The 26,806-nt window shown below is 43.3% G+C and overlaps 1 protein-coding gene across 2 annotated transcripts in view; it reads left to right on the top strand.

Moving 5' to 3' along the window:
* NUTF2 (nuclear transport factor 2) overlaps positions 1–25,955 on the top strand; it is a 78,808-nt gene extending 52,853 nt beyond the window's left edge. For both annotated transcript variants that reach the window (XM_006278089.4, XM_019488970.2), the window contains exons 3-5: positions 8,920–8,991; positions 13,028–13,126; positions 25,424–25,955. In XM_006278089.4, coding sequence (XP_006278151.1) covers positions 8,920–8,991; positions 13,028–13,126; positions 25,424–25,537 — 285 coding nt within the window. In that variant the 3' untranslated portion in view covers positions 25,538–25,955. The remainder of the gene's footprint in view (positions 1–8,919; positions 8,992–13,027; positions 13,127–25,423) is intronic.
* Positions 25,956–26,806: the final 851 nt, after the last annotated feature.

The following is a 26,806-nucleotide window of genomic DNA, read 5'->3' as shown; positions in this document are numbered from 1 at the left end:
GGCCTGATGTGGTGAGCTGGGTCCTTGCTTGTGGAAGGGGTCTGGTGACCAGTACTGGTGAGGCTGGGCTAGGTTCTGCTGGCCTGCAGGTAAGGAGGGGCTGAGCCATGTCCTGCCCCACAGGTGAGGGGAAGGGCAGGGTGGGCTGGCTTCTGCTGCACTGTGGTGTGCCAGCCCCTGCCTTGCAGCTAGGAACCCTTGCTGGGAAGCGATAGGTCTGAGGTCCTGGCAATGAGGTCCTGACCTTGTAGCTGGGAACCAGGTACTGCCAGGCTGGCCCTGCCTGGCTTCTTGCCCCCCATGCAGGTCCAGGCTTGCAGCTGGCAACTGCCTGCTGCAGCCAGAACAGGACAGGCAGGGCTGGCTCCTTGCTGTACTGTGCAGGTCTGGGCCTTGTAGTCAGGAACTGCTTGCCATTGGAGCCATGGACAGCCTGGGGTGGGCTAGGACCTGGTAGGTACATGGGCCCAGTGCTCCTAGTGCAGTTACTGGCACACCTACCAAGTTCCCCCAATGACCTGGGTAGCTGTTATAACATCCCTAATCTTAAAACTCCACAGAAGATAATTTGGATATGAGCATATCAAAGAAGGGGAAGGTAGATGTTGAATACCAAATATTCAACAAGGAATGGACCTCTAAATATTTTTTTTACTGAAGTAGGTGGGAAGGCTGTGTGCTTAATTTGCAAAGAAAGTGTGGCTGTATTCAAAGAATACAATTTGAATCAGAATTTTGAGACCAAGCATGCATCCAAATATGAAAAATTGTCAGCCCAAGAAAAAGCAAAGGAAGCAGATGGAGATGGTTGCTGCAGTGCAGAAAGAGCAAAGTTTTTTTCACAAAAGCATTGGCAGCACAGGATGAAATTGTGAGAATGAGTTATGAGGTTGCACACACAATCGCCAAGAGGAGCAAACCATTCTCTGATGGAGAGCTTGTAAAGGAATGTGTACTCAAGTTTGCTGCAAATTTGTGCCCAGACAAGAAAAAGCAGTTTGAGAACGTTAGCTTGTCAAGGCGCATTGTTGTGAGACGTATTGAAGATATCTCTGAGAACCTGCATCAGCAGTTGAAAAGTAAGGTAAATGATTTCTCATACTTTGCATTGGCACTCAATGACAGTTGTGCTGTCAAAAACACAGCCCAGCTGTCGATTTTCAGTCAAGGAATCACTGAAAATTTTGAGCTTTCAGAAGAATTGGCATCAACTCAATAAACAAAAGACACAACAACTGGAAAAGATTTATTGGACGAAGTAAATCAATCCATGTCAAAATTGGGAATGGACTGGAAAAAATAGGTGTGCGAGACCACTGATGGAAGCCCAAACTTGACAGGTAAACATGTTGGATTGCTCAAAAGTCAAAGAAACAAATCCAGAACAGAAAATTATTTTTTTACACTGTGTCATTCATCAAGAGGCCCTTTGTAAAAATGTTCTAAAACTAAGCACTGTTGTGGACACAGTTACAAAAGTGGTCAACTACATTCGAGCAAGAGGATTAAATCACAGGCATTTTGTAACTCTACTTGAGAAGTCTGAATCTGAGCGCACAGATGTTCTGTATTATACCAATGTAAGATGGCTCAGTTTGGGTAACTTTTTGAAAAGAGTGTGGGAACTGAGAGCTGAGATTGGTTCATTTTTTAACATGAAAGGAAAAGATTTGGATTTCCCACAGCTGAATGATGCAGATCGGCTCTCTGATTTTGTATTTGCCGTTGATATCATGGGCTACATGGATGGTCTGAATTCGCAACTGCAAGGGAAGGGGCTTTTTGCTCATGAATTGCATTCCAGTGTCATGTCATGTATGATGAAAGAACTCCTTTTCTCCCATCAGATAGAAAACAGAGATTTTGGCCATTTTCCTACATTGCAGCAGATTACTGTTTCTAATCAAAACCGAAAAAAATACACATCACTACTAGTGCAGTTGCAGGCTAAATTTTCTCTCCAATTTGAAGATTTTCAAATAATAGAAAAAGACTTGTCTTTGATCTCCTCACCTTTCACATTTACTGTTGACAGTGCTCCATGTGACCTGCAACTTGAGCTTATTGACCTGCAGTGTGATGCACTGCTTGCAGAGCAATTCAAATCGGTTCCACTTCCTAGCTTTTATGCCTCTCTCCAGTAAACAGAAGTTTTCAAAGATCAAGGCTCATGCCCAAAAGACACTTGTGCTGTTTGGATCAATGTACGTATGTGAGCAGACATTTTCTCTAATGAAAATCAACAAATCAAACATTAGATCTTCAATTTGCGATGACCACCTTGCAGCAGTGCTTCACATTGCAACAACAGAGATGATGTCTGATTTTGATTTTCTGGTTAACGCACATCAGAGGCTTCATTCTTCACATTGAGTTCCTTTGTTTGTCTTTAAGTTAATAATTTAAATTATTTATATTATGGTTGTATGTTTGTCGTATTGTTTTTGGGAGCAGTAAGTTAAGTTAATCACAACTCACATTTTTTTTTTTTAAATAAAATTAAAATCTGTTATAATAGATGTTTGATTTTTAGTATATGATACTTTTATCTATACCTTGTTAAAATGATTTGTTCTGAAAGATTATGTGTGTGCAGTCCTTGACTCAGTTGGTTTGGCTCTGTTCTGGGGGAGGTCTGATGCCCCTGAGACCCCACTGCCGGGGCAGGATGTTAGAGGGGTCACAACCCCTTGCTACCTGGTAAATTGTACCAGGCCCATAGGGCAGAACTCTTGGGGCCTCAGGAACAGGCCACGCACTGTGAGGGTGGGCACTGGTGTTAGGCAGTGTTTCCCAGTCAATGGTACACCTTCCGATGTCAGGGATCATGTGATGAAGGCAGGGGATTCTGAGACAGATATGGCGAGCAGGACAGTTTGGAGTTTGGTGTTGGGTGGGTGGGTCTTATGACACAGACCATATGACAGGGTGTAACTTTCAGTTCCAAGGCCACCTCCCCAAAAGGAGTACTTCTAGGGGCAAGGGGATAGACTTCGGTGGCAAAGGTCAGGGGTTAGGGGGCGGGACTTCTGGTCCCAAGATGGCAACCAGGTGGCAGGGCAACTAAAGGTGTGGGGCTACCCATGTGACCCTCGACAGCTCACCAAAACTCATCAAGCGGCCTTCCGCCCGAAATAATTGCTCGCTCCTGCTGTCCGGTCTCCTTTTGAAGATTTCCAGGGTAGGTGACTGCACCAATGCTGCAGGGAGTTTATTTCACAGTCTGGACACCCTGACTGTGAAGGAGTTTTTCCTGGAATTGAGCCTGAAGTGGCCTTCCAGGAGTTTGTATCCATTGCTCCTAGTCTTCCCCAGGGGTGCCCTGGTGAACAGCTGTTCACCAAGTTCTTGATGTACTCTCCTGATGTAGTGGTAATCCGCTACCAAGTTCCCACTCAGCCTTCTCTTCTGTAGGCTGAAGAGGCCCAAGTCCCTCAGCTTCTCCTTGCATGGCTTGTCTTGCAAGACCCTGATCATATGGTGGTTATTCTCTGGACTCTCTCAAGTTTTTCCATGTCCTTGTTGAAGTGCGGTGCCCAGAACTAGACACAGTACCCCAGCTGCAGTCTCACTAGTGTGGAGTACAGTGGGAGTATCACTTCCTTAGTTTTGCATGAGATGCAATGGGTAATGCATGCCAGCATGTTGTTTGCCCTGCTGGCCACAGCATCGCACTGCTGGCTCATGTTCATGTGATAGTCTATCACTACCCCTAGGTCCCTTTCGGCCATGGTGCAAGTCAAATTGTTGCCACCAAGCCTGTAGGTATGTTGGGGATTGTTTGCCCCCAAGATGGAGCACCTTACACTTCTGAGTGTTGAACTTCATCTGGTTCTGGTCTGCTCAACTCTCCAGCATGTCCAGGTCCGCCTGTATCTTCAGCCTATCTTCTGGCATGACCACACTCCCCCATAACTTGGTGTCATACACAAACTTGGCCAGCGAGCTTTTCACCCCCACATCCAAAGTGTTGATAAAGATGTTGAAAAGCACCAGTCCAAGCACGAACCCATGAGGGACACCACTGGTCACTTCTCACCATGATGACACATCCGTTCATGAGAACTCTCTGGGTCCTACCATGCAGCCAGTTTTCCACCCACTGAACTGTTGAGCCCACAATCTTCCAATTTTTCCACTGAACTGTTGAGCCCACAATCTTCCAACTGTACTCCAAGGGAGTACAGTTAAGCCCACAATCTTCCAATTTTTCTGCAAGGATATTGTGGGACATTAGATCAAAAGCCTTTTGGAAATCTAGGTATATGTTGACCTTCTCTCACATGTCCAGGTAGCGAGAGACCTGTTCGTAGAAGGAGATGAGATTGGTAAGATGAGACCTACCTGCAATAAAGCTGTTGTTCAGAATCTTACCCTTACAAGAGTATCAGACATAGATTATTTAATGAGTTTTTCCAGAATTTTCCCTGGGATGGAGGTTAGGCTGATTTTTTGCCCAGGTCCTCCCTCTTCCCCTTCTTGAAGATGGGCACAATGTTGGCTCTCTTCCCATCCTCAGGGATCTCCCCTGTGTCCCATGATTTCTGAAAGAGTTTTGCTGAGGTCTGCAATGACCTCAGCCAGCTCCATCAGCACTCTCAGATGAAGTCCATGTGGTCCTGCTGACTTATAAATGTCTAGCTTTTCTAGTTGATTTTGCATCAGCTCAGCATCCACAGTGGGAAGGCTTTCATTCCCACCATGTCCCCTGTGATTCTTATCTCGCTTCTCTTTCCCCTTGGTCCGGTGAAATACCAATCTGATCCATGATCCCAAAAATTGCACCTTGTAGAATCATAGAAAGTTAGGGTTGGAAGGGACCTCAGGAGGTCATCTAGTCCAGCCTCCTGCTCAAAACAGAACCAGCCCCAACTAGATCATCCCAGCCAAATCTTTCTCTAGCTGGGTTTTGAAAACATCCAAGAATAGAGCTTCCACCACCTCTCTGGGTAACCTGTTCCAATGTTTTACTACCCTTCTAGTGAGAAAATTCTTCCGAATATCTAATCTAAACTTCCCTTGCTGCCACTTGAGACCGTTGCTCCTTGTTTTGTCGTAGAAGCCAATCAGGTTGGTCAGACATGACTTGGCCTTGGTGAATCCGTGATGAATGTTCCTAATCACCTTTTTCTCCTCCAAGTGCTTAGAAATGGATTCCTTGAGGATCTGGTCCATGATTTTTTCCAGGGACTAAGGTGAGGCTGACTGGTCTGTAGTTCTGTGGATCTTCCTTCCATTTCTTAAATAAGGGTACTATGTTTGCCCTTTTCCAATCATCTGGGACCTCTCCTGATCACCATGAGTTTTCAAAGATGATGGCCAATGGCTCTGCAATCACATCAGTCAAATCCCTCAACACCTTTAGGTGCATCCCATCTGGCCTCATGGACTTTTACACATCCAGCTTTTCTAAGTAGTCCCTAACCTGTTCTTTCACCTGCTCCCAAACTGTGCTGCCTGGTGCAGTTGTTTTGGGGCTGACCTTGCCTGTGAAGACTGAGGCAAAAAAGCCATTGAGCACTTCAGCCTTTTCTGCATCCTCCGTCACAAGGTTGTCTCCCCCATTCAGTAAGGGACCCACACTTTCCCTGATTCTCCTCTTGCTACTGACATACTTGTAGAAACCCTTCTTGTTACCCTTACCATCCCTTCCTAGCTCCAGTTAGCTGATTGGCACTTCCACCCTTGGGAGTGCATCGGAGCCAAGGCCTCTGTGAGTTTCCAAGACTGGGGGCACTGATCAGCTGATTGGTCTGGCCACACATTCAGTTTAAGGAGTGATGGGAACCAGCCACAGTTATTACACATTTTGTGTAATACCTTTGTGGCTTATTCCCTAATTTATTGGGCCATTCATTGCATAAACATGTGACTAGGTTACTTAAAACAGGATTAACTAGTTCATCACACTTTAAGTATAATGTCTATCAGTGGCTTGAGATGCATTTGAAAGGTGTGAGGGGAGAAGTGCTATATGATTAGTTGGCTGATGAACAACTGAGTCAATATAGCTGAAATGAGGAAATGTTTGCCAGTAACAGTAGATTTCCGCACACAATTCTTCAGTCAGGAGACTGAAGGACAGCATATCAGCTCATACTGTCTGCGTAGTTAGTTTCTTTAACAATCATTTTGCATCTGCCAAGTACAGGCAGGAACGTGCCTATGCATTTCTTATGTCTTCTGAAGTGAGAGAGAATATTATTGTGTGTTGCTAAAAGTTTTAATGCAGCCAGAGGTTATGAAAATTTATGGGTGTAGGAAGAATAGAAGCCAGCTTTTAGCTTAATTTTTTAAAAGTTGGTTTGAGGAGTGGGGCTGAGGAATTGTTTCACTCACCAGTAGCAATAACACTTGGCCATGGAGTAAGGAATTCACGTTCAGTTGCTGAAGCTGTTGAAGGGTGGAAGAAGGAAAATTCACAACAGAAGTGGTGGCATAATATGCATTGCTCTGAAAGCATTTTTACCATGCATTAATGATGCATCACTTCCTAACATCTATTCTGTCCCCACATGTGCTATTTTTCAGTCATGCTAGAAGACTCTAGGGCTGTGTGAAACAGCACCGTTTCGCTTTGACTGACTTTTTGACGGAACAGTGTTTCGTTTAGTGTTTCATTTAATTTCGAAAGCACCATTCCATTTTGTGTTGTTGAAACTGTTTTGCTGTTTCGACGTTTCGCCCATAGGCTATTCTGCACCCAGTGCTGGGCCAGTGGCAGCATGGATCTTCCCAGCATGGGCTGTGCCCAGCACTGGTCCCAGCCAGCAGCATCAGCCTCCTGTAATTCTGCAGGCAGATTGGGGGCTTGCCCACACCCCTGGGAGGGCTGCGGGGGCTGTGCTGAACTGCTCCTGGGGGTGCAGGCCTCTGATCTGCCTGCTGGATGACAGGAGGCTGGTGCTGCCACCTGTAGCCAGCTGTAGGCTGGGCCGTCCCAGGCCCCCTACTTTGGGGGGCCCTGCAGAGCTGGGTGGAATGGCCGTGGCAACTCTGCGCCGTCGCTGTCAGCTTCGTGTCTGGCCGCTTGCTACCCCCCTACTGGTGCCGTCACTGATGACGGGGGCTGTGCGGGTGGGCCCCTGATCTGCCTGCCATATGACAGGAGGCTACTGCTGCCAGCTGGGACTGATGCTGAAGCCAAATAAGCCTGGCTTCGAAACTCGAAATGTTTTGAAACTTTCAAAATGTTTCGAGTGCCCTTGTTTCGTTTCAAAGGCTTTTGTTTTGTTTTGTTTTTGCTGTTTTGAGCTCAAAACGTGTTGAAACAGCTTCAAAACAAAACACCAGGTGAAATTTTGCACAGCCCTAGAAGACTCCACTATACTTCAGTATGCTGGAGACTTATACTGAAAATAGATTTCTGCTGACAATAATTCAGTTGGAATTACTTTGGCTTTGAGTCATTTTCTCTTGTGAAATACTTGGAAACTGTAATCACTGTTTGGTGACAGAAATCGCAAGCAAACAGCATAAGTGAAAACAAGGGTGAGACCATGAAAGAAAACTTGCAGTGGTTAACAACTCATGTCTCTCCTGTTAGTGTTGAAAGACTGTTTTCATAGCTTAGTTTGGTGCAAGCAGTTATGTGAATGGGAACACACAAAATTTCATCTCTGGCTTTCTGTCTCAGGTAATTTAATTTGCAAAATCTTGTGCATCCTCAGCCAATTGAGTAGTAGTGGTGTAGTGAAGTGATGCTTTTTTGGATTGTGGATGGTGATTTGGCATTAAAATGCTATACTATAAAAATTTATACTGTTACAGAAAACTTTCACAAATTTGACCTTTTATTCAATGCTTAATTTGTTGCATTTTTGTATGGACACAGACTACATGCTACTTTGGTTTTATAAGCAGTTGTGAGTACTAGTTTTCATATTTTCAGTGGCTTGCCAATAAATCTATAATGTTCAGGAAAAATCCTGATACTAATGACACTTGCTTAAACTGTGCTTATAATTCATTTAAATGTAGACATTAAAATTGTAACAGAACAAAATCTTTCAGTTGGGTTGAAGCTTTGGAAAAATTAAGCTAAATCAAGGATGTATTGAAAAAAAAGGTTTATTCAAATAATCTACTCTTCACTTCATGGGACTGAGACATCTCTGAGTGCATTTGCTGACCAGATACTCTGTTGAATGTGCTAAGTGGCTTTAACAGACCAGAGATAGGGCAGGCCTCTAGCCTCTTTTACATGTTAAGTGTTCAAAATGTCTGTCTCAATCTAAATTGGCCAAAGTATTAGACAACTTTATAGAGAACCATCTGGCCTTTTTATGTGAACATTTTTGATCTTCTAAAATTGTACATTTCTGTAATTTATTTTTTACTGGATTTGTAAAGGAGCATGAAGGATTTATATTTGCTTCAGTGATCTCTTTCCTGTCCCTTTTCTTCTTAGCCTTCTTTAATTCCTTCTGTAGAAGACGAGGGGGACTTATTTTCTGTTCTCTGACATAAGTGGAACAAATATTTTTTTTTTTTTTTTGACTGACAGAATCCTGTTCGTGAAGTTTTATTACTGTCTAGCCCCACATAATGCCATTTGCATTGCATTTGGTCTTTGGGTTCCTTCCCCCTTTCTTCTCTTCAGATAATTTCCTCACAGCTGTGTTCTAAGGCTACAGGATAAGTAGTTCTTTCCCTTATAAATACGACTACCAATCAACTGATCTAGCTATAGGTAACAGTGCAAGCATTTAATTGGTGTATGGAGTTTATTGCTTTGTAGAGAAGCATACAAAATATAATGCTCCAGTTCTCTTGGAGAAATTGAATGCTTAATCTCTGAAGCCAGGGTGAGCTCTGTTTCAGAAACATCTAAGGACCGACATGTTGTTAGTAGGTCTTTTCTTGCTATGTTTAAGAGGGACGGAAGGATGAGACTTAACATTTTCTTGTCTCTTTCAGATTGATGCATCATGCCTTACATGGGAAGGGCAGCAATTCCAGGGCAAAGCAGCTATTGTTGAAAAACTCTCCGTAAGTCTGTGGTTTTGTTGTTTTGAGTTTTTTTTCAAACATCTGGTCTGGCATAGAGCTCTCAGTATCTAAATTGCTTTGTTCCTCAGCTGGAGTAAAAATTTCAGAAGTGACTTAATGCTTCCAAATGGCTTAGGTGTTCAGAAAATATTACCCCTAGAGTTCCGTGTGAGAAGTGATTGCGCTTTGGATGTGTTAGGCAAGGCAGGTTCTAATTTAACTTTTGTCTCATTTGGCTCTGAAGTACTCAGGATATTAATTTCACAGAACATTTATTCTTTCTCTTTTCAAAAGAATTGGAAAGTTTGATCTGCTAGTTAAGGTTCAGAGCACTGAAGTGTTCTCTTTTTAAGCTGTCTGGGATGTTCTTCTGGGCTGTTTGAGACCTGATGAGTAGGAACTGACTCTACTTCACCCACAGGTTGCTAGCTTACAGCATCATAGCTGGTCATTGCCTAAAAGGGATGAAGGAACTTGGTGGTCAAATTTATTTTTATTGGACTTAGATGTCTACTCTTCATTGCAGTTCACAACTTTGGAGATGCTTCCTCTGTCTCCAAGGGGAGCCAGTTTGATTCTAGAGCATCCAGGAATTGTAATGATTATTGTGTCATGGCATTTGTCATGGAAGTAGCAGCTGCCCACACTGACTTGTCAAGTGACAAGTCCTGTATTTCATTTTCAGAGACTGTACATGGTTGCCTGCAGTTTTATCACTCTTGGAGTTCATTTAATTCAGGAAATAGTGCTCTAAACACCTGTAAGTTTGTGTTTAAATGCTGTGGATAATAGTTTCTAATTTTCCCCGAAATTTTTATTTTGTAAAGTAAATTCTGAAAGTAGGGCACGTGGTTTCCCTAGAGCAGGGGTGGGCAAACTGTGGCCCAGGGGCTGGATGCAGCCCACCAGGCTACTCTATCCAGCCCATGGGGCCCCTAAAAAATTTAGAAAATTAATATTTATCTGCCCCAGGCTGCCTATCATGCGGCCCTCGATGGCTTGTCAAAACTCAGTAAGCGGCTCTCCGCCCAAAATAATTGTCCGCCCCTGCCTTGGAGAGAGTTGTACAATCCTGCTCCTGTGGGCCCAAACTTTCAAAAAGACCTTGCTGCCTGATCCTTTAGGAAAAGAGATGTCAGTCCAAGATAGTTTATGGCTATTGACTGCTTCTAGGCTACAGTGGTAGCATATATAAAGAATATTTGTACTTGAATGTACTAGAAAGCTGGGAGAGTGATACTGTTTCATACTTTAGAAGTTCTTACAGTAAGCATTTCTGTTAAAGAGCTTATATGAACAAGCAAGGCCTAATATTTGTTTGCTTCCGGAAGAGAGAATCCATATTTAGCTGACTGATCCCATCACTGAACTGTAGAGACTCAAGGAGGAATTTTGTGTGTGTTTGTATTTAGTTCAGGTTGATGACTGAGATTGCTTTGCTTTTACAGTAGCTCAGTAAACCCTGTAAGGCCCTCTGTTGTGCTACTTATAGGCATGATATTTTTCAAAGGATGTTGCTGATATTTTCACTTAGAATATTCCACTTGAAACATGCATTAAACGAATGTGACTTGATTATTTAATGTTAAATTTTGAATGAAGAAGTATTTAATCAGTTTCATCCTTCACTAAGAAATACCCCTGGTATTTCCTTGTGCAAAAGGGAAGGAAAAAGGCAGAATGGGTCCCAGGTAGGAGTGGAGCAGGATGGTCAATTTGAGGCAGGAGCCCAGTAAGTGATACTGATCATTTGTGGCTGATTTCTGTTGATTCAGTCTAAAACTGTATGGGCAGTACCCACAAAAACATTTTTCTAGACTGGGCTCTTAATTGTAAACCATAGAATTTGACTGCAATAAATTAGGATGTGTGCCTAATTTAAGGTCCCCTTGCAGAAGGATAGAAGTACAGGTTAAAAACAAATGGTGGTGGACACCAGGAAATGCTGAGCTAATGATACTTCCCACGCAGCACTAGAACCGGCTGCCATAAGGTATAAAAACTTGTTTGTTCAGGAGACGGATTTCTCAAAAGCTAGTCAAAGGCTATGAAATTAACTTTCACAGAAATTAAGGATGTACAGTTCCTTCCACTGGGGATAGGATGAGATGGGGGTACAAAGCAAGGTGCTTTGTAGCTCAATGCTTGACTGGAAGATGCAGAGATATTATGATAGTGAGTGCAAGTTAAATCTTTATGGGATAAAAGCAAAGCCACTTTACCTCTGCCCCATGTGAAGATGGCCATGGGAGATGAGATATAACAGTACCATATCCCAAACCTGCCAGTTTTTATGACTAACGAATTTCTAGTCAGCCCTCCCACTTTACACAATTCAAGAGTGTTTCACTGTTCTGGAGAGCACCAGCTGCTCTGATCTCTCTAGTGGGACGGCCTCTGCCCTAAGGATGCAGTTGTATGGGAGGAATCACCTTAACTTAATTTCTTGGCTTTGCAGTGTTTTGAATTTTGGGAATTAAACTCTTCTAAGAACATGAGTGAGGAACACAGGGCAGTGGTGAGCACCTTCCAACTTGACTCCACATTCAACACTTTCATAGTTTCATAGTTGGAAGGGTCGGAAGGGACCTGAGCAAATCATCAAGTCCAACTCCCTGCCATGGCAGGAAAGAGCGCTGGGGTCAAACGACCCCAGCAAGGTGTTCATCTAACCTCCTCTTAAACACCCCCAGGGTAGGAGCCAGCACCACTTTGCTTGGAAGTTGGTTCCAGATCCTAGCTACCCTGACAGTGAAGTAGCGCCTGCTGATGTCTAGTCTGAATCTACCCTCTGCCAGCTTGTGACTGTTATTTCTGGTCACTCCTGGTAGTGCTCGGAGGAACAGGGACTCCCCCAGTGCCTGCTGGTCCCCTCTGACTAGTTTGTAGTAGGCCGCTAGATCTCCTCTCAGCCTTCTCTTGTGGAGGCTGAACAGGTTCAGGTCCCTTAGCTTCTCCTTGTAGGGCCTGCCTTTGTCTTATGAGAATCTACAGAGCCAGCAGAGCTGAGAGAAGGAAGCAGGACTGAATTCCTTCTGCTTCGACTGACTGGTTTGCTAAATTCTAATTGGTGACATTGTACAAACCCCTGAAAGGCAACAGGATTGCACAGATGTCATTGAGGCATTACTTGATCTACAAAACCTTTACTAATTATGATAACTTTTTGTTATATTACTGTTTATTAGGATCCCTCCCTTAACATTTATTTTATTAGATTTGGATGCTGTACTGATGAGAGAACAGGTTTTTGCCTTGTCTGGTACCACCCAAGTATCGGGCTCAAAACATCTTACCTCCTGTCTCAGTGCCATGTACAAGGCGTTTGTTTAAAAATCAGTTCTTGGCACTACATCTTATAGTGACCAGAACTTCAGCTCATTTATAGGCTTAATATGGAAGGCCTGATCTAGCTACATTAAAGGGAAAAAAGCAAACACATTTAAGTACTAATTAGCACCTAGTGGAGATGGAGTTAAGTGTCTTTAAAAAATGTTGGCTGTGGTCACCCCAGTGCAGTGTAGGTTAGCAATATTCTGTTGCCTCTCTATGAGTTGGCAATAACTGAAAAGAAAGAATAAGAGTAATAGTGAAATTAGTGAAATACAGAATGGGAGTGAGGAGAGAAGAAAGACCCACTGTTCTGAGATGAGGGCATACAATAATATGAAATTCTGAAAGACCTTTCTGGCATGGATATCTTGTTGAATTTTCCAGAGGTGGGATGTTTTCAGAGTTGGGATGTTGGCATTTAATGGGTGTATACTGCATCTTTTTCACCATCAGATGGACCTTATGGGGTGATCATCTGAAAAACTATTCCTTAGACCAGTCTTGAGAAATTCACACACTGAATTGCTGACCAACAGCATCTCCATGTGACCCTGAGAACCTAAACTCGTGGTGCCTATGGCCAGAGTAGTTCAATATTTCATGCTGTTGGATCTAACTGACTGACTTTGTGTAATGTAATGAACTGCAGGGTGAGAAGAACACTTTCCATCTGCTAACCCTGTTCTTTTTCTTCTTGTCTTAGAGCCTCCCCTTTCAGAAAATACAGCACAGCATCACAGCACAAGACCACCAGCCTACTCCTGACAGCTGCATACTCAGTATGGTAGTGGGACAACTTAAGGTAAATTTTTCTTTCCATTAAGAGGAATATATGGTAATGTCTTACTTTCTCTAGGATATTCAATCTTCTCTTTTTGAAGGAATTGGCCTGTATTGAAGGCACTTGTTAAAGCCTACATTTGGACATGCTTCTGGGATAGAAGGCTGGAAGAAAACCATTTGACATTCCAGATAAACAGCCTTGTTAAAATCAGCATCTTGACAGTGGTCCATTTGGGTCATATAAGGCAGGGGTTACATGGCATAGCATTTAAATATCATGGTTTTCCTTCACATTGGTGCCATTATTGTCATAAAGATCTTAATTGATACAGTTGCTGCTCAAAGATAACAGTTTATAATGCTTTTGCAAGATGTAGGTTCAGTTAACTTGATCATATGATTTCAGGAGAATTCCTCCATCTGCCCTCAGCCCCAGTCAGTCCATGGAAGTGTAGAGGCAAGTCCTTTTGTACTAAATAAAGGCTGCCCAGCTCCCAAGTGGCTAGGGGCTGCATGCCCCACAGGCTGCACCAGTGTGGGCTTGCTCCTCTCCCCACCCCACCACTGTGGGCTTCCTCTCCCATCTTCAGGGGTGGAAGCCAGAAGGGGAGCCAGGAGACTATGGACGCTGATGCAGCCAGAGCAGTGGTGGTGTGGCAACTAGGCAGGAGTCTGGGGACTGCAACTTAATCCCTAGTGGCCTACTTTCTGGATAGTTCTGCACTAACTGGTAAATCCTTTAGTAGAGGTTTGCTATTCTGTTTCTCTGTAAGTTGCTAAATTAAGGTTTATCAGCCACAGGATGAGAGAGTAGGATTGACTAAGATGTAGCTTAAGTCCTGTCTCCAAGGAGGTTGCAGGTGAGTTACTGAAGTCCTAGTGTTTTTCTGGCCAAAATAGATTTACAAAATGGTAAATCCTACCTTAGGGGTCCTTAAGAGGAGGCTTGATAATCACCTAGCTGGGGTCATATGAGCTCAAACCTACCAGGGGTCATATGAGCCGAGTATTCATCCCTGCCCAGGGCAGGGGGTCGGACTTGATGATCTACTTAGGTCCCTTCCAACCCTACATCTATGTAACTGTGTAACATTGTAAGCTTGGGCCACTAAAGAGACTGCTCCACTTGACACTGCATCAGATTATTTTTGCCCAGAAGAATTCAGTTTGCAGTGAACATGATGTTTATGCTGTCACCTGCTCTGCTTTTGAACAAAACTAGCCTTGTCTGGTCCCATGACTAAAACTAGCCATGTCTGGTCCTGAAGGCTGTTGGAGGGGACTTGTTGGGTTACTAATTTAAAATAAGCCTTAGGATGAGAAATGCATCTAAATCCAGGACTTGCTGTTGGGAAATTTTAAAATAGCAGTAAAATTAGTTGAATAGACAGAGGCCAAGACCTTTTGGGTTCAGTTTAACTCCAGCTGCAATGGGGGAACTTACTCTGGTGGCAGCTAAGAGCCTAGATGAAACCCATGTTGTTGGAGCCCCAGCTGGCATCTTGTTCCTGTGGTGGAAGCTAAGCACCTGGGATGCTGGGTCTCTTCCTGCAATGTTGTGGGCCAGTTGAAGCTGGCATCACACGTACTGAATCTGACATGGGTGGGTGGAGGGGGATTCATGGACCTGATTTGGTCTATGGCTCTGGCTCTGCACCATTCATCTGGCCCATGCACTGATCCCACACCACTTATCTGACCCATGGGGCCAGATGAATTTGACACTCCTAGCCTAGGTCTTAGCTCCCATAGTTAAGTTAGTTGTTCTAACTTGTCTAGACTCGAGACAACCTTAGAAAATGCCATCTCTTAACTTTTACTTGCTTTATGACTATGGAAAAATAATAGAGCAGTTCTGTTACAAATAACTCAGACCACAGCAGGTCAGAATGTTTTTGACACTGGGTCAAAATCTTGGGGTTTAGCTTGTGAATCAGGTGTTTGCGTATCCAACTGTACTGTGGCACTCCGGTTGCAAATCAGTGGATTAAGTAGTCTGGCATGTAACTGCCTTCAGCATGGGGCAGGGACTTGGGTGTGAATGACCATGTAGGAGCTACTGAAGTCAGTTTTATTTGGCTTTCCAGGTCTCAGTAGCTGTACAGTTCTTCTAGCATTCCAGCTGGACCCCTAGTCTGGCTTCCAGTTGGACTCCTGCTGTCTGGTTCCAAGTAACAGTGCTGGGAGCAAGCACTATGATACAGTTAACTTAGTGAAAAAATCTGAAGGAAACGAGGTAGCTGCAGAGATGCAGGAGAAGCACAGTGCAGATACCTGGCTGTATCAAGTAACTGCTCTGTGAAAAAAATGTTAGATTTCTTTGAACATGTGGGGTGGAGGGAACACTCAATTTGTCATTCTTAGAATCTTGGAGCACATGGGGCCATAGTCAAGGTGACAGAAAAGCTGTTTGAGTCTAAGACATTATCTCAGGCTGTCAAATTCAGCACATGATGCTGCTTTGGTTAACCCTGCACACAGCACTGGATGTGTCTTCCTGGGCAAGATAGAAATCTGTTTTAACTGGATTATATCCTATAGCAAAGTATGCATTCCATAAAAAATACTATAGTCATGGTGTGTATATATATCATGGATCCCTGCCTATGATTTCCTTAAGGAAGCAGGTACTACAGATTTTGTTTTTGGCTTCTGTGGTAAGAGCATGAGGGTGATATTCTGTATAGTTTGTGAATTTATCATATATGGTGTTTTTGATGCTTTGTGTACTTCATATCTCTCTGAATGTCTTAGCTTGCCAAGTTTTACCCAAGTACTAAAGAGACCACAGGATGGTGTGTGGGGCTGTTTAACAATGTACACTTGAGTACATGGAGCATTTGCTGACTAACCATATAATGTAGTGTTGAATCTGATTCCTCCCCTGCTCCCCCCCATTACTGTGTAGCAAGTTAAACACTTAAAGTAGGTGTTAGATTTGTACCAAAAAGCCTGTCTGTCTTTGTGTTGGGTACTGAAGTAGAATGCTAACAGGAGTCAGTGTAAGCATTTTATTATGGAGTTTAGTAGTGTGTTAAAACAGCAGTATCCAGAGTAGCACATGAATGAAATCCTGAATACGTGGGCAAAGCTAATTTTTAACTCCTGAATAAAGTTAAGCTTTTGGGCAGCATTAATTTATAGGTCATGGGCATGATACAGAGGAAGGAAAATATTCTTGGGAGGTAAAAAATGAGGCATAAACTGACTTTCATACAGCAGGTCAAATAGCAGACTTAAAAACAACTTGCTGGTTTTTACTTCACTCTGTCCACAAAATTGCAATGGCAAATACTTTAAAAGTACCACTTGGGATAAGTGCATACATTTCCAAAGCTGAGCTTTTAAAAGCTGTGGTATTTTATGTAGGCTGTTACCCTTTGGGGACCTTTTGTATCAGGGCTGGGCAAAATGTTGTATCTGGCCGATGACCAGACTCTGTTTCCAGGCAGCCTGTGCTTGAGTTGCGGTGGCTGGTTTCCACAGAGACCCCAGTAGTGGCAGTGCTGGGTATTCCTTTCACCCTCCCAAATCTAGGATGTATGGGCAGTGGATCGCAGCCCTGCTTTGCTCCGGACCACACTGTCACAGCTGCAAGATCGCAGCTCCAGTCCTGGAGCAGCTCCCTGTCCAGCTGTACACCTTGCCAGCACTGCGGGGGCCAGTCTCCATGGAAACCCTGTCCCTGAACTGTCATGGCACTGCTGCTGCTGGGGTCTCCATGGAAACTGGCCACCTGATACAGGCATGGGTTGCTGGGAAATGGAGTCTGCTGCAGGGCCAGTCTGGCCTGCAGGCTGGACTTTTCCTGCTCCTGTTATGTGGTCCCAGGGTGCATAAAAATCAACAATTAAAAAAAAACAACTGGATTTTTTGTTTTAATCAGATTTTTTTATATCATGGAATAGAGATTATGACTTCTAATATTATACTATTTGAGACAATATGTTTATGTAACATTTTTAGACGTTTTATAAATAGGTCCCAACAGGCCATGGACTCTATTAGGGGCCTAATCTTATGGGGTTCCCAGAGGCTCCTCTATAGATTAGTGAAGATTAAAGAAAACCATTCTATCCAATGGGATTCAGTGCTCAATCTAGAAGATCCCATTAAGTATAACTGATGCTTAGTTTCAGTTCTCAAAGTGTGGATTTATGTTTCCAGAGATCATAGGCAGACAAGGTTCTTTGGGTAGATGTGATATCTTTTATTAGACCAACTAAATGGTTGGAAAAATTGTTCTTTGTGAGCTTTTGGGCACAAATGCCCTTCTTCAGGCTTAGAGAGAGTTTGCTGCCTCCAGAGATAACATCCTTGTTAACAACAGTATATAGAAATGAGAGAGAACAGACCGATTACCCACCTATCAGCCCTATTGTCTCCCTGCAAGTTTGTATACGCACAGTCAAGCGCTTACCTGTTATCTAAAAGTGCAAAGCTGCAAGAAGTTAAATGAATAAATGATATCAAACAACAAGAATGCACTTTTTGTAGAAAACAATGATTACATTGATGCACAAAACTCCTGTTGTTTGATATCATTTATTCTTTTAACTTCTTGAAGCTTTAATAAGGACCACACAAGGTGGATTTGATTTTCTGCAGAAAACTGATTAAATCAAGGCTTCCTGACCAGTTATATAAATCATGATTTTTAAATCGTGATTTACATAGATTTGATTTAGATCAAATCCACCTTGTTGTGGTCCTTATTAAAATATCTTCTTGGAGAGAGAAAGTATGTGAAAAGCTGATCTTTGCAACATGCTAGCAAAAAAGTGGCCATACTTCATGTGGTTTTTTAATGGGATTTCCAGATATGTTCAACTGATTTGGGAATACAAATTACAAGTAAAGTCTGTTAGACCTGAAAATCCCACTCTTCTTCCACAGAAAACCTCTCTTAATCTTTTATGATAAATTTTATTGACAAAATGCTGAAAGTTAATTATCCACTTTCTCTCCATCTCTTCTGGGTTGTTTCCCCTTAGCCTTACAGTTGTCTGTTTGAAAAGTGTTGTATGATTGTCTGGATTCTTACTGACCTGGGCAGACAGTTTCTTAAACCAGCCTTTCAATTTACCTTGGAGCTAACAATAAACTCTCTTCATATAAAATGGCTTATAGTCAGAGTGAGGAAACCAGATTATGTGCAGTATGGTATTGCATCATGACTACATTTGGAATTGGTGCGTGACAGGGGTGTCAAAGATATGGCCTACAGGCCAGATCTGACCCACAGAGTCCAATCATCTAACCTCCGTTGCTGCCCCTGGATCCTAGTTGACCAACATACTGCTGGACTGGCCTCGTGAGCAGTGCCTGGGATACACGGTCACATGCAGCCCCCACCCCAACCAGTCCAGAATCCACACTGCATGTTACCCCATCCTGCCCCCCACCTGGTCCAGCTCCTGGACTGGCTGGTTACCTTCATCAGGCCTGCAGGGCCAGATGCATTTGACATCCCTGGTGTATGGAAAAGGTGATAAACTTGGTATATCTGTTTACCTTTATTTTGTTTCTACCATTTCTTGCTGCTTTTCCATGTTACAAGTGCCTGTGCTGCTGTTGAGCATTTGTTTGTTCAGCCAGGAAGAGGAGACATTTTTGAGGCCCATTATTTTGACCTGCATTCAGAGACCTCCCTCGGCCAAATCCAGCAATAATAATGGCATTCTATGTTTTTAGAGCATTTTTTTAGTAATGTTTTTCTTCCTCTATCCTGCTCAGGCAGATGATGACCAAGTTCTAGGCTTCCATCAAACTTTTTTGTTGAAAAATTTTCAAGGTGCCTGGGTGTGCACCAACGAAGTCTTCAGGCTAGCTCTCCACAACGTTTAACCTCTGTCCTCCCTCCGTTCCTGGTGGTCTTCACTGTCCGTGCTGAGTAAGGAGTGCTCTCTGCTCGCTCTTAGACATTGATTGAACTTGTAGCGTGCAAGTTGCATGGCTGGGGCTTGTGCATTCTTGAAACAATATAACAGCTCTGTGGTTCTCCAAATGCCCATGGATGGAGTGTGGATTTGGAAGTGATTGCTGCAGGACACATTTTGAATAACTAATTCTGTATGCAGTGTCCCATGATCTTAACAGTTCTGGTTTCAAAAGGGAAAATGCAAGTTGCTTAGGAAACTTGAATGTTTGTGTGATGCATGGTGAGTACTTTGTTGAAAACTCACACCAAATGAGATGATTGAAATCTGAAAGAACCTGGGACTTTAACTCTTTGTCTTGAGCCTTCATCTACCCAATTGTCTCTTCCTTTGAAGTAGGAAGGTAGTTATGAATCTGCAACCTGACCATAGGCAGAGGGTGATAGTGAAAAGGAAATTGAATTAATCGTCTCTAGTCAGATAAGAGGAGAAAAAAGTCATGCTTTGTCTTCACTTGCTGTAGAAGGTCCTGGAAGGTAAACATGAATCACAGTCTTTAAATATAATGCACTCTGATATTCCTACCCTTCTGTATGCAGTCCACCTAGACATAATTTTTGATTCATGGAGCATCTGGCATAAAGAAGGAGGGGTTTGAACTAGATAGTGAGGAAACTGGGAGGAAAAGAAGAATATACAGGGAGAGCATGGGCTCTATCTTAACCCATTTGGGACCTGACTGTTGGTACAGAAATGGACTATATTTTTGGGGCAGGAGATGATTTTAAATTGACTTGAGCTGGGAACATCCCCAGGAGCCAGGGGACACCTTGAGCTGGAACAAAACTCTCTCTTGTTTAGGTATACAGGTTTCCCTTGCTTTATGCGGGTTCGGTATATGTGAATTTGCCCTTATGTGATGACCCTTTTTATACCAAAAATTTGTTATATGCGAGGTAAATTCACTCTTCTGTGATCCATGTGGTGGAAGCCTGCAGTCAGCTGCTTTGTGCAGTGCATTGTGGGAGTGACGTGCACCAAAATATAGTCTCCTGTGTGGATCTGTGCTCCTCGCTCATTGTCTATGACATGTGTTTCTGTAGTTGCCATCCCCATTATGGTAACATTCACCACCACCCTGTGCTTGTGTGCACTGCCTGCTGTTGGCGAGTACCAAAATTGTCTTGTAGAAGTGGTAGAAATGGGTCTGGGGGTCAGTACAGTCGAGGTCTTGGAATGTATCCCTATTTGTTACATTGTAAAGTGGGTTTCCTTTATGCGAATATGAGTTATGCGCTGTTTTCCAGGAACGCAAGTACAGCATAAAGTGAGGGAAACCTGTATTTGTATCCTGCATAAAATCGGACAGAAATCATTGCTGAAATAGAAAACATGTTAATTGGAGGTACATTCTAGAAAAGGGACAGGATGTCAGGGCTAAGTTATACCTACAGGCATGACCAAAGCCCAAAATTGAATGTATATGGACAAATGTAAGAAGTGTAAAAAGTGTAATGATTAAATTGAAATGTGTACAAAGGAACAGGAGCTTGACATGGTTGGTTGACATATGGCTAGAAAAGTATGATACCTGGTTACCAGCTGTTTGGATAGGACAGGTTAGACTGCAGAGGTGGTGGGAGTAATGCTATATTGGAGGAGATGCCATAGATCAATTGGGGTCTTTTTGGCAGATGTGTCACAAGTTAAGCCCAGAGCTACGGAGCCAGGGACCCAGGTCCACAGACTGCCCCCCCCTCCCCCATTGCCTGCTGCAGGATTGTGTAGGGGGGGTGGGGCTGGCTCCCCGCTGCTGCACATACTCTCGTGGAGCAGGGGGGACCTGTATCCCCCAGATCTGTGCACGTGTGGGCTGCCCTCTGGGTTCGGGTTCCTACCCTGCTGCCTTCCCCTAGGATCTCTGCAGCCCAGCGGGTGTGACCTGGCACTGCAGGGCACAGTGGGGCCATGCAGAAAAGCTGCTTACTGCTACGTGCTCCACGCTGCCTTGGTGACACGTCTCCTACGCAAGTGGCAGCAGTAAGGGCTACGACCCCTACGCCGCCAGCCCTGCTGGTGCTGTGTGCACAGGGGATGCACAGGGGCAGCCATCTTTCCCTGTTGTGCTGTGCAGCACCAGGTTGCACCTACTGGACTGTGGAGATCCTGGGGGAGGGCAGCAGGGTGGGAGCCCAAGCCCACAGTGGGCAGCCCGCCCCCAGCTCTCACACAGATGTGGAGGGCATGGGTCCCCCCTGCTCCTCAGGAGCATGCACAGTGGTGGGGAGCCAACCCCGCCCCCTGGACGAGCCACCTGAAGCCCTGTCCTGCTCCCTTCTATGGCCTTGTGGCTGCACATTGTAAACCCAGGCCCCAAGTCTTACGTGGTGCTCAGCTGGGCAGTAGTCCCAGCCTTGCCCAACTTCTTCCTTCTGTTTCCTCCCCAACTCCTCCTCCTCCCCTCTCCCCCCCCCCCCCCCCCCCCCCACACACACACACACACACATGCTTACCTGTGGGGAGTTGCCTTCCAGGCTGCCTGGCAGCTATGTGCATGTACATGCACATGGAGCCCCTTACCTGGCTGCCCTCCTCCCACTCCCCCCCAGGCCCTGCAGGCTGGAACTCTGCCAGACTGCAAAGAGAGCGAATCCACAGGTTTCTCTGGCAAAATGAGAAATCCACAGTTTCCTTTGGCAAAGGGGAAAATTCGTTGTTTTCTCCATTTTTCTGTGGGAAATGGAAAACCTGAACCCCTGATGATCAGGTTTAGGCGCTTTTGGTCTTTGCGTGAGAGAGTATAATGTGGTGACAATAGATTAAAAAAATTAGTGGGAGGCTTCTACTGACTAAATATATGGGCAGTCTATATAAAGAAGCGTAAGGGAGCAATTTCTCTACATCTTTAAATTTCTCAAAACTGTTAGCTCTAAAGCATAACAGAAGATGTTTTTCTTAGTCCGAAATAACAAGTGGCCATTAAGTAAAATTAACTAGGTAAGTAAGAGTAATTAGGTTCAATATTTAAGAAGTAGGAAGAAATATTCACAAATTAGCATGACAGTATTCTCCTTTGGGAAGGCAGGGGGTTTAAATTTTTTTTTTTTAAGTTTAAAATCTTTAAAAAACGTAATTGTACCTTGATGGCAAAAAATGAAGTTAAAATTCATAGATTTAGCATGATGATCTGTAAGGTCCCTTCCAGCCCCTAACATAAGGTGACTTATGCTACTATTGAGAGGCACAAGAAACCTAAACAAGAGCAGGAAGGCAAGAGAGAGAATATGTAGCTGTTAATAGCTATGGTCAGATCTATCAGGAAATGGCAATCCAGTCCAAATTAAGTTAATAGAAGTAGAAGTGAATGGATTATTATCTTCTAGTCACTTATACCCCTTATTCAAGTGGTTAGCTTCATTCATAGATTTTATTAATGACCTATGGAAAATGTCAGATAATATCAGTGGGCAAAAAACTTTTAAGATATTTAAAAATTACTCCTTTCTAAACTAATAGAAATAATCCAATGCCACAAAATGTAAGGTACTGGCCAAAGTTTAGAAGGATCAATGAAGAGATTATATAATTATGACTGACAAGAAAATTTATATTTTATAGCTTAGAAAAGCTTGGATTGATTAAACTGCCATGTTTCAGGGCATTAGCCTCTTCTGTGTGACAGAGGGATGGAAAAATCTCTGTATCCGGGAATGCTGTTTTTGTATTGACATTTCTAGCGTTGTCCTTTGAAAGTAACTGGTGTTACATTGCAGGATAATGATTGAGGTGTAACATTTACTGTCCGAGCCCCCAAGGTCTGAAATAGCTTGCCGCCAGAGGTGGCTCAAGCACCTACTTTGAATGCCTTCAAGAGAAACCTGGATGTTTTTCTTGCTGGGATCCTCCTCCTCCTGGGGCAGGGGCCTGGACTTGATGATCTTCTGAGGTCCCTTCCAGCCCTAGTGTCTATGAAATCTATGAAACATCTATGCCAGTACAGCTGTTGCATGTTCACATTATGCTGATACCATGGAATCTCTATTCAAAACCTGAAAAGCTACTGCTTGGTTGTTTCCAATAAGGTTTCTTTCAGATTGACTTATTGATTGGAGGGAATAAAATAGAATGTTTGATTTAATCTTGGGTTTCAGGCCAATAGAATTGCTGTCACCAGGCCCTACTGTTGGTTGAGAAGAAAGTGTGTTCTCCACATGAAGAGTAGAGCAGTAGTGTTTCCTTTTTTTTCATGGAATCAGAAAAATAGGGCTGGAAGGGATCTCTGGAGGTTATCTCATCCATCCTCCCTGTCTGAGGCAGCATCATCCCTATCCAAACCATTTTATACAAATCCTTGTCTAACCTATTACTAGTACTACACAATCCACTCTGCCACACTACCACAAGACATAGGCTGCTTGCAAACATTAAAAAAACAAAATGGTGCTTTAAACTTGGCACGTTCCCACATCGAGCCCTGTGCATGTCCAGAAGAGGCAGCGCCTTAGTTGGACTCGGCTCGCCTGATGTTTGTATAGATTGAGCACTTCAGTAGGGTTTTTTTGGCACTTTATCTAACAGCTGCTTGAATCAGCTTTAGCTAAAAGCACCAAAAAGCCCCACTAAAGTGCCCGATCTATACATGCACTGTGGAGCCAGGTCAAAATAATGCCCTGCTGTTTCCAGTAATCACTGTTTGGTTGTTTTTTGTAATGTCTGCAAGCAGCCATAGTGCCCAAACCTGCCACAGATAAAGCAGGGGATCACTGGTGGCCAGTGTCCTGCTGCTGTCAGGGTTGTTTAATATGCTTGAGAGATCCAAGGAAGGGGGCCAGGCCCCACCACTGCAGTAGAAGGCTAAAAACCCCTATAATCCATATTAATCTGACCATAGTGTAGAATTCCTTCCTGACTCCAGATGTGACAATTGATCTGACCCTGAGCAAGGGGCAAGACCTTCTAGCCAGGAACCTCTGGGTTTTAGTCCCAGCAAAAGCATTGGCACACCCTAGTCTAAATCCCCAGCCTTGGTTGCAGCCAACTCCCAATGCTTCTGAGGAAAGCAAACCCTCCCACCTGCTTCCTGAACATGTGTAGCAAACATGCCATGTGGCAGCCAGCAAACCAGAAACATTTTGTAGTATTTAAAGTGTATTGAAAAGCTTAGAAAGTCTAAAGCAAGCTGCCTGTTGAAGAACACTTGCATGTTTTGGATCTGTTGATCTCTAACCAACAAATGTATAGCTCTTAACTGCATGGTTTTTCTTGCTTGGTTCATCACTTGTCTCCAGATAAGGTGCCATTTTGCAATCCTTAAACTCAGTGGTGCTCATCCTCTGGTCCATGGTCCAGATCTGACCTGCAGGCTGTCTCATCTGGCCCAAAGGTCTCCCCACAGATCTGGAAATCTGGTGGTGGGAGGTGGTAGCAGTGTTGTTTGCTGTTTCTCTGCTGCCAAATTTCTGGACCCTTTGGGAGCTCTATGAGCTGAACGGCATGGCCCTGTATAGGAGCGCTCCTGCTGAACACAGATGTACTTAATTTACAGGGTTTAACCAGGGACCTTGAGATAATGGTGGGAAAACTACTGTGTAGGCTGAGTCTTCCCAAACTCAGTTTTGATGATTTGTATAATTTAGCATTTTATACCTGAAATGAAAAATTTTCAGACATTTAGTGTGGTGTATTTCCTGTAGAGGTTTCCTTGGATGCTTTTTGTTACCATGCTAAACTATCATTTGGCAACTACAATAATTACTGAAATGGAAAAGTAAAATTAAGGCGGTATTTTGTATATTTTATGAGACATCTACCTGGAAATCAGGTGTTGGTACCACATGACCAGCTAGGTTCCACATAATTTCAGAAACTGGTACCCCAGTCGTCGTCTAGTTAACATGAATAAGCTCTGCTAGTGCTCCTGATTCCTAGAGAAGCTTCATTTCAGATCAGCCTGCCTGACAGCAACTAAAAAGATTTTTAGCTGATTTCAGCTATTTTGATTCTCATGAAACTGCTTCATGCTTAACCATCTGATTGTTCCTGGACCTTCTTTCTTGGGAACAAGAATGAATAGGACTTCAAAAGGCTTGTTTCTGCAAAGACAGGAACAACATCATCTGTAGTGGTAAGAATGCTGCTATAATAATACCAAATCTTCAGTAAACCTCTGACTGTCAGAAGCCCTGTCAGGCACCAGTGACTGTTTAATTTCACTACACAAATCTCGCATCACTGGATTATAAATCTCTGCTGAAAATCTAAGATCTTAACCTCTGGTTTTGTTAAAACTGAACATCTGTTGAGGTGGAAGGTATATCTTATTAAAGCATGATGTCACTGTTGTCGTCAACTACTGGGTCTTATTTCCATGCTCTTTTTTTAATGTATTTAGCACAGTTACGAGTTGATTAAAATCCTTTTTTCCCCTCTCTCCACAGGCTGATGAAGATCCAATCATGGGATTCCACCAGATGTTTCTATTAAAGAACATCAACGATGCCTGGGTTTGCACCAATGACATGTTCAGGCTAGCGTTGCACAACTTTGGCTGAGCTGGCATCCCCCAGGCACCAGTGCTTTCTTTCTCTTCTCCTCTTCCTGATATTATTCACACTCACGGAACATTCCAAATATCATACACAAACCTGCAACACCGCAGCGAGTGAGTGAGCAAGACCTGTGATCTGCCCTTCTGCTGAGTTTACATTGTCACTAGATGAGTTCCTTGTGCATGATGTTTGGAAGTTAGACTTAGCTGCATTTGACAAGAGAAATTTGTGTTGTACCAGCATGCCTCGGAAAGAATCCATAATGCAAAAGGTTGCTTGTTTATGTACTGACAAGTTGCTTTAGTAACCCAAAGAAATGAAAGGAAAGAACAGCAGCCTATACAGCCCAGATATTCATTTGTTCAGATGTTTCAATGCTACATTACACAATAAAACCATGAGATTTTCTTAACAGTTTAAATTGTTTTAATGAGTGCATAACTGTAAATTTTTACAGTCAATTCTTTGGTTCTCCCGTGTCTGCCTCTCTGGGAAATGTTTACAGATCTAAAACCCTTGTAACCTTTTAGTGCTAACAGAACACTCCATCCATGTTTTACTGTTGCAGGTTAGGGCAAATATGCCTTTGCCATAGATATAGATATCTTCTCTTCCCTATCCCCCTCAGCGTGGAGGCTTTGGGCTCAAATGTTGATATTCCCCTTTAAAATACTCGATTTTGAAGTTTTTTCTTTAATATATTAATCTTTCTACATAAAACAGAAGATAATGCATAATCTTGACAATCCTGGTGACTTGCATAAGTTGATATCTGTCATAACACTTGCTGTGATGTCAGTCATTGCCAAGCCTTCCCTGCTAAATATGCCAGCAGTATTTCCCCTGTGTTTAAACACTGGGTAATATAACTTCCAACTTCCTTAATTGTCTGTAGAACCTTGAGGGGGTTTCTGGTTCCTTTTTCAAAATTGCATTTAGCTTCAGTGTCCTGGCTAAATTCCTGTTCTGGTTTAGCTTATCTAAACCTGTCCTGCAGTTTTGAGCTGGGTATGGCATTCTTTGTACTCTGTCCTAAACCAGTGCATAGTGTTCTTAATATTATGCAGCCAGCTGCTACATGTTGCCCCAAGGGTGGCAGCATTTCACTAGTGAAGTGCATTTATCAAGTATGTTTATATTTTCCAAGATAAAAAAGTGCCACATAAATAGGATTGGATTCTTCACTTCATAGCTGAATAGCCTGCTGGTTCCAGATTTCAAGGGCTCAGTATGCCCAGCTTGGTCTGATTTTTTTTTTTTTTTTTTTTTTCC

This window comes from Alligator mississippiensis, chromosome 10 (assembly GCF_030867095.1).
Source record: "Alligator mississippiensis isolate rAllMis1 chromosome 10, rAllMis1, whole genome shotgun sequence".
Taxonomy (NCBI): domain Eukaryota; kingdom Metazoa; phylum Chordata; order Crocodylia; family Alligatoridae; genus Alligator; species Alligator mississippiensis.
The sequence above is the reverse complement of the archived record's forward strand: the minus strand, read 5'-3'. Positions and strand labels throughout refer to the sequence as shown.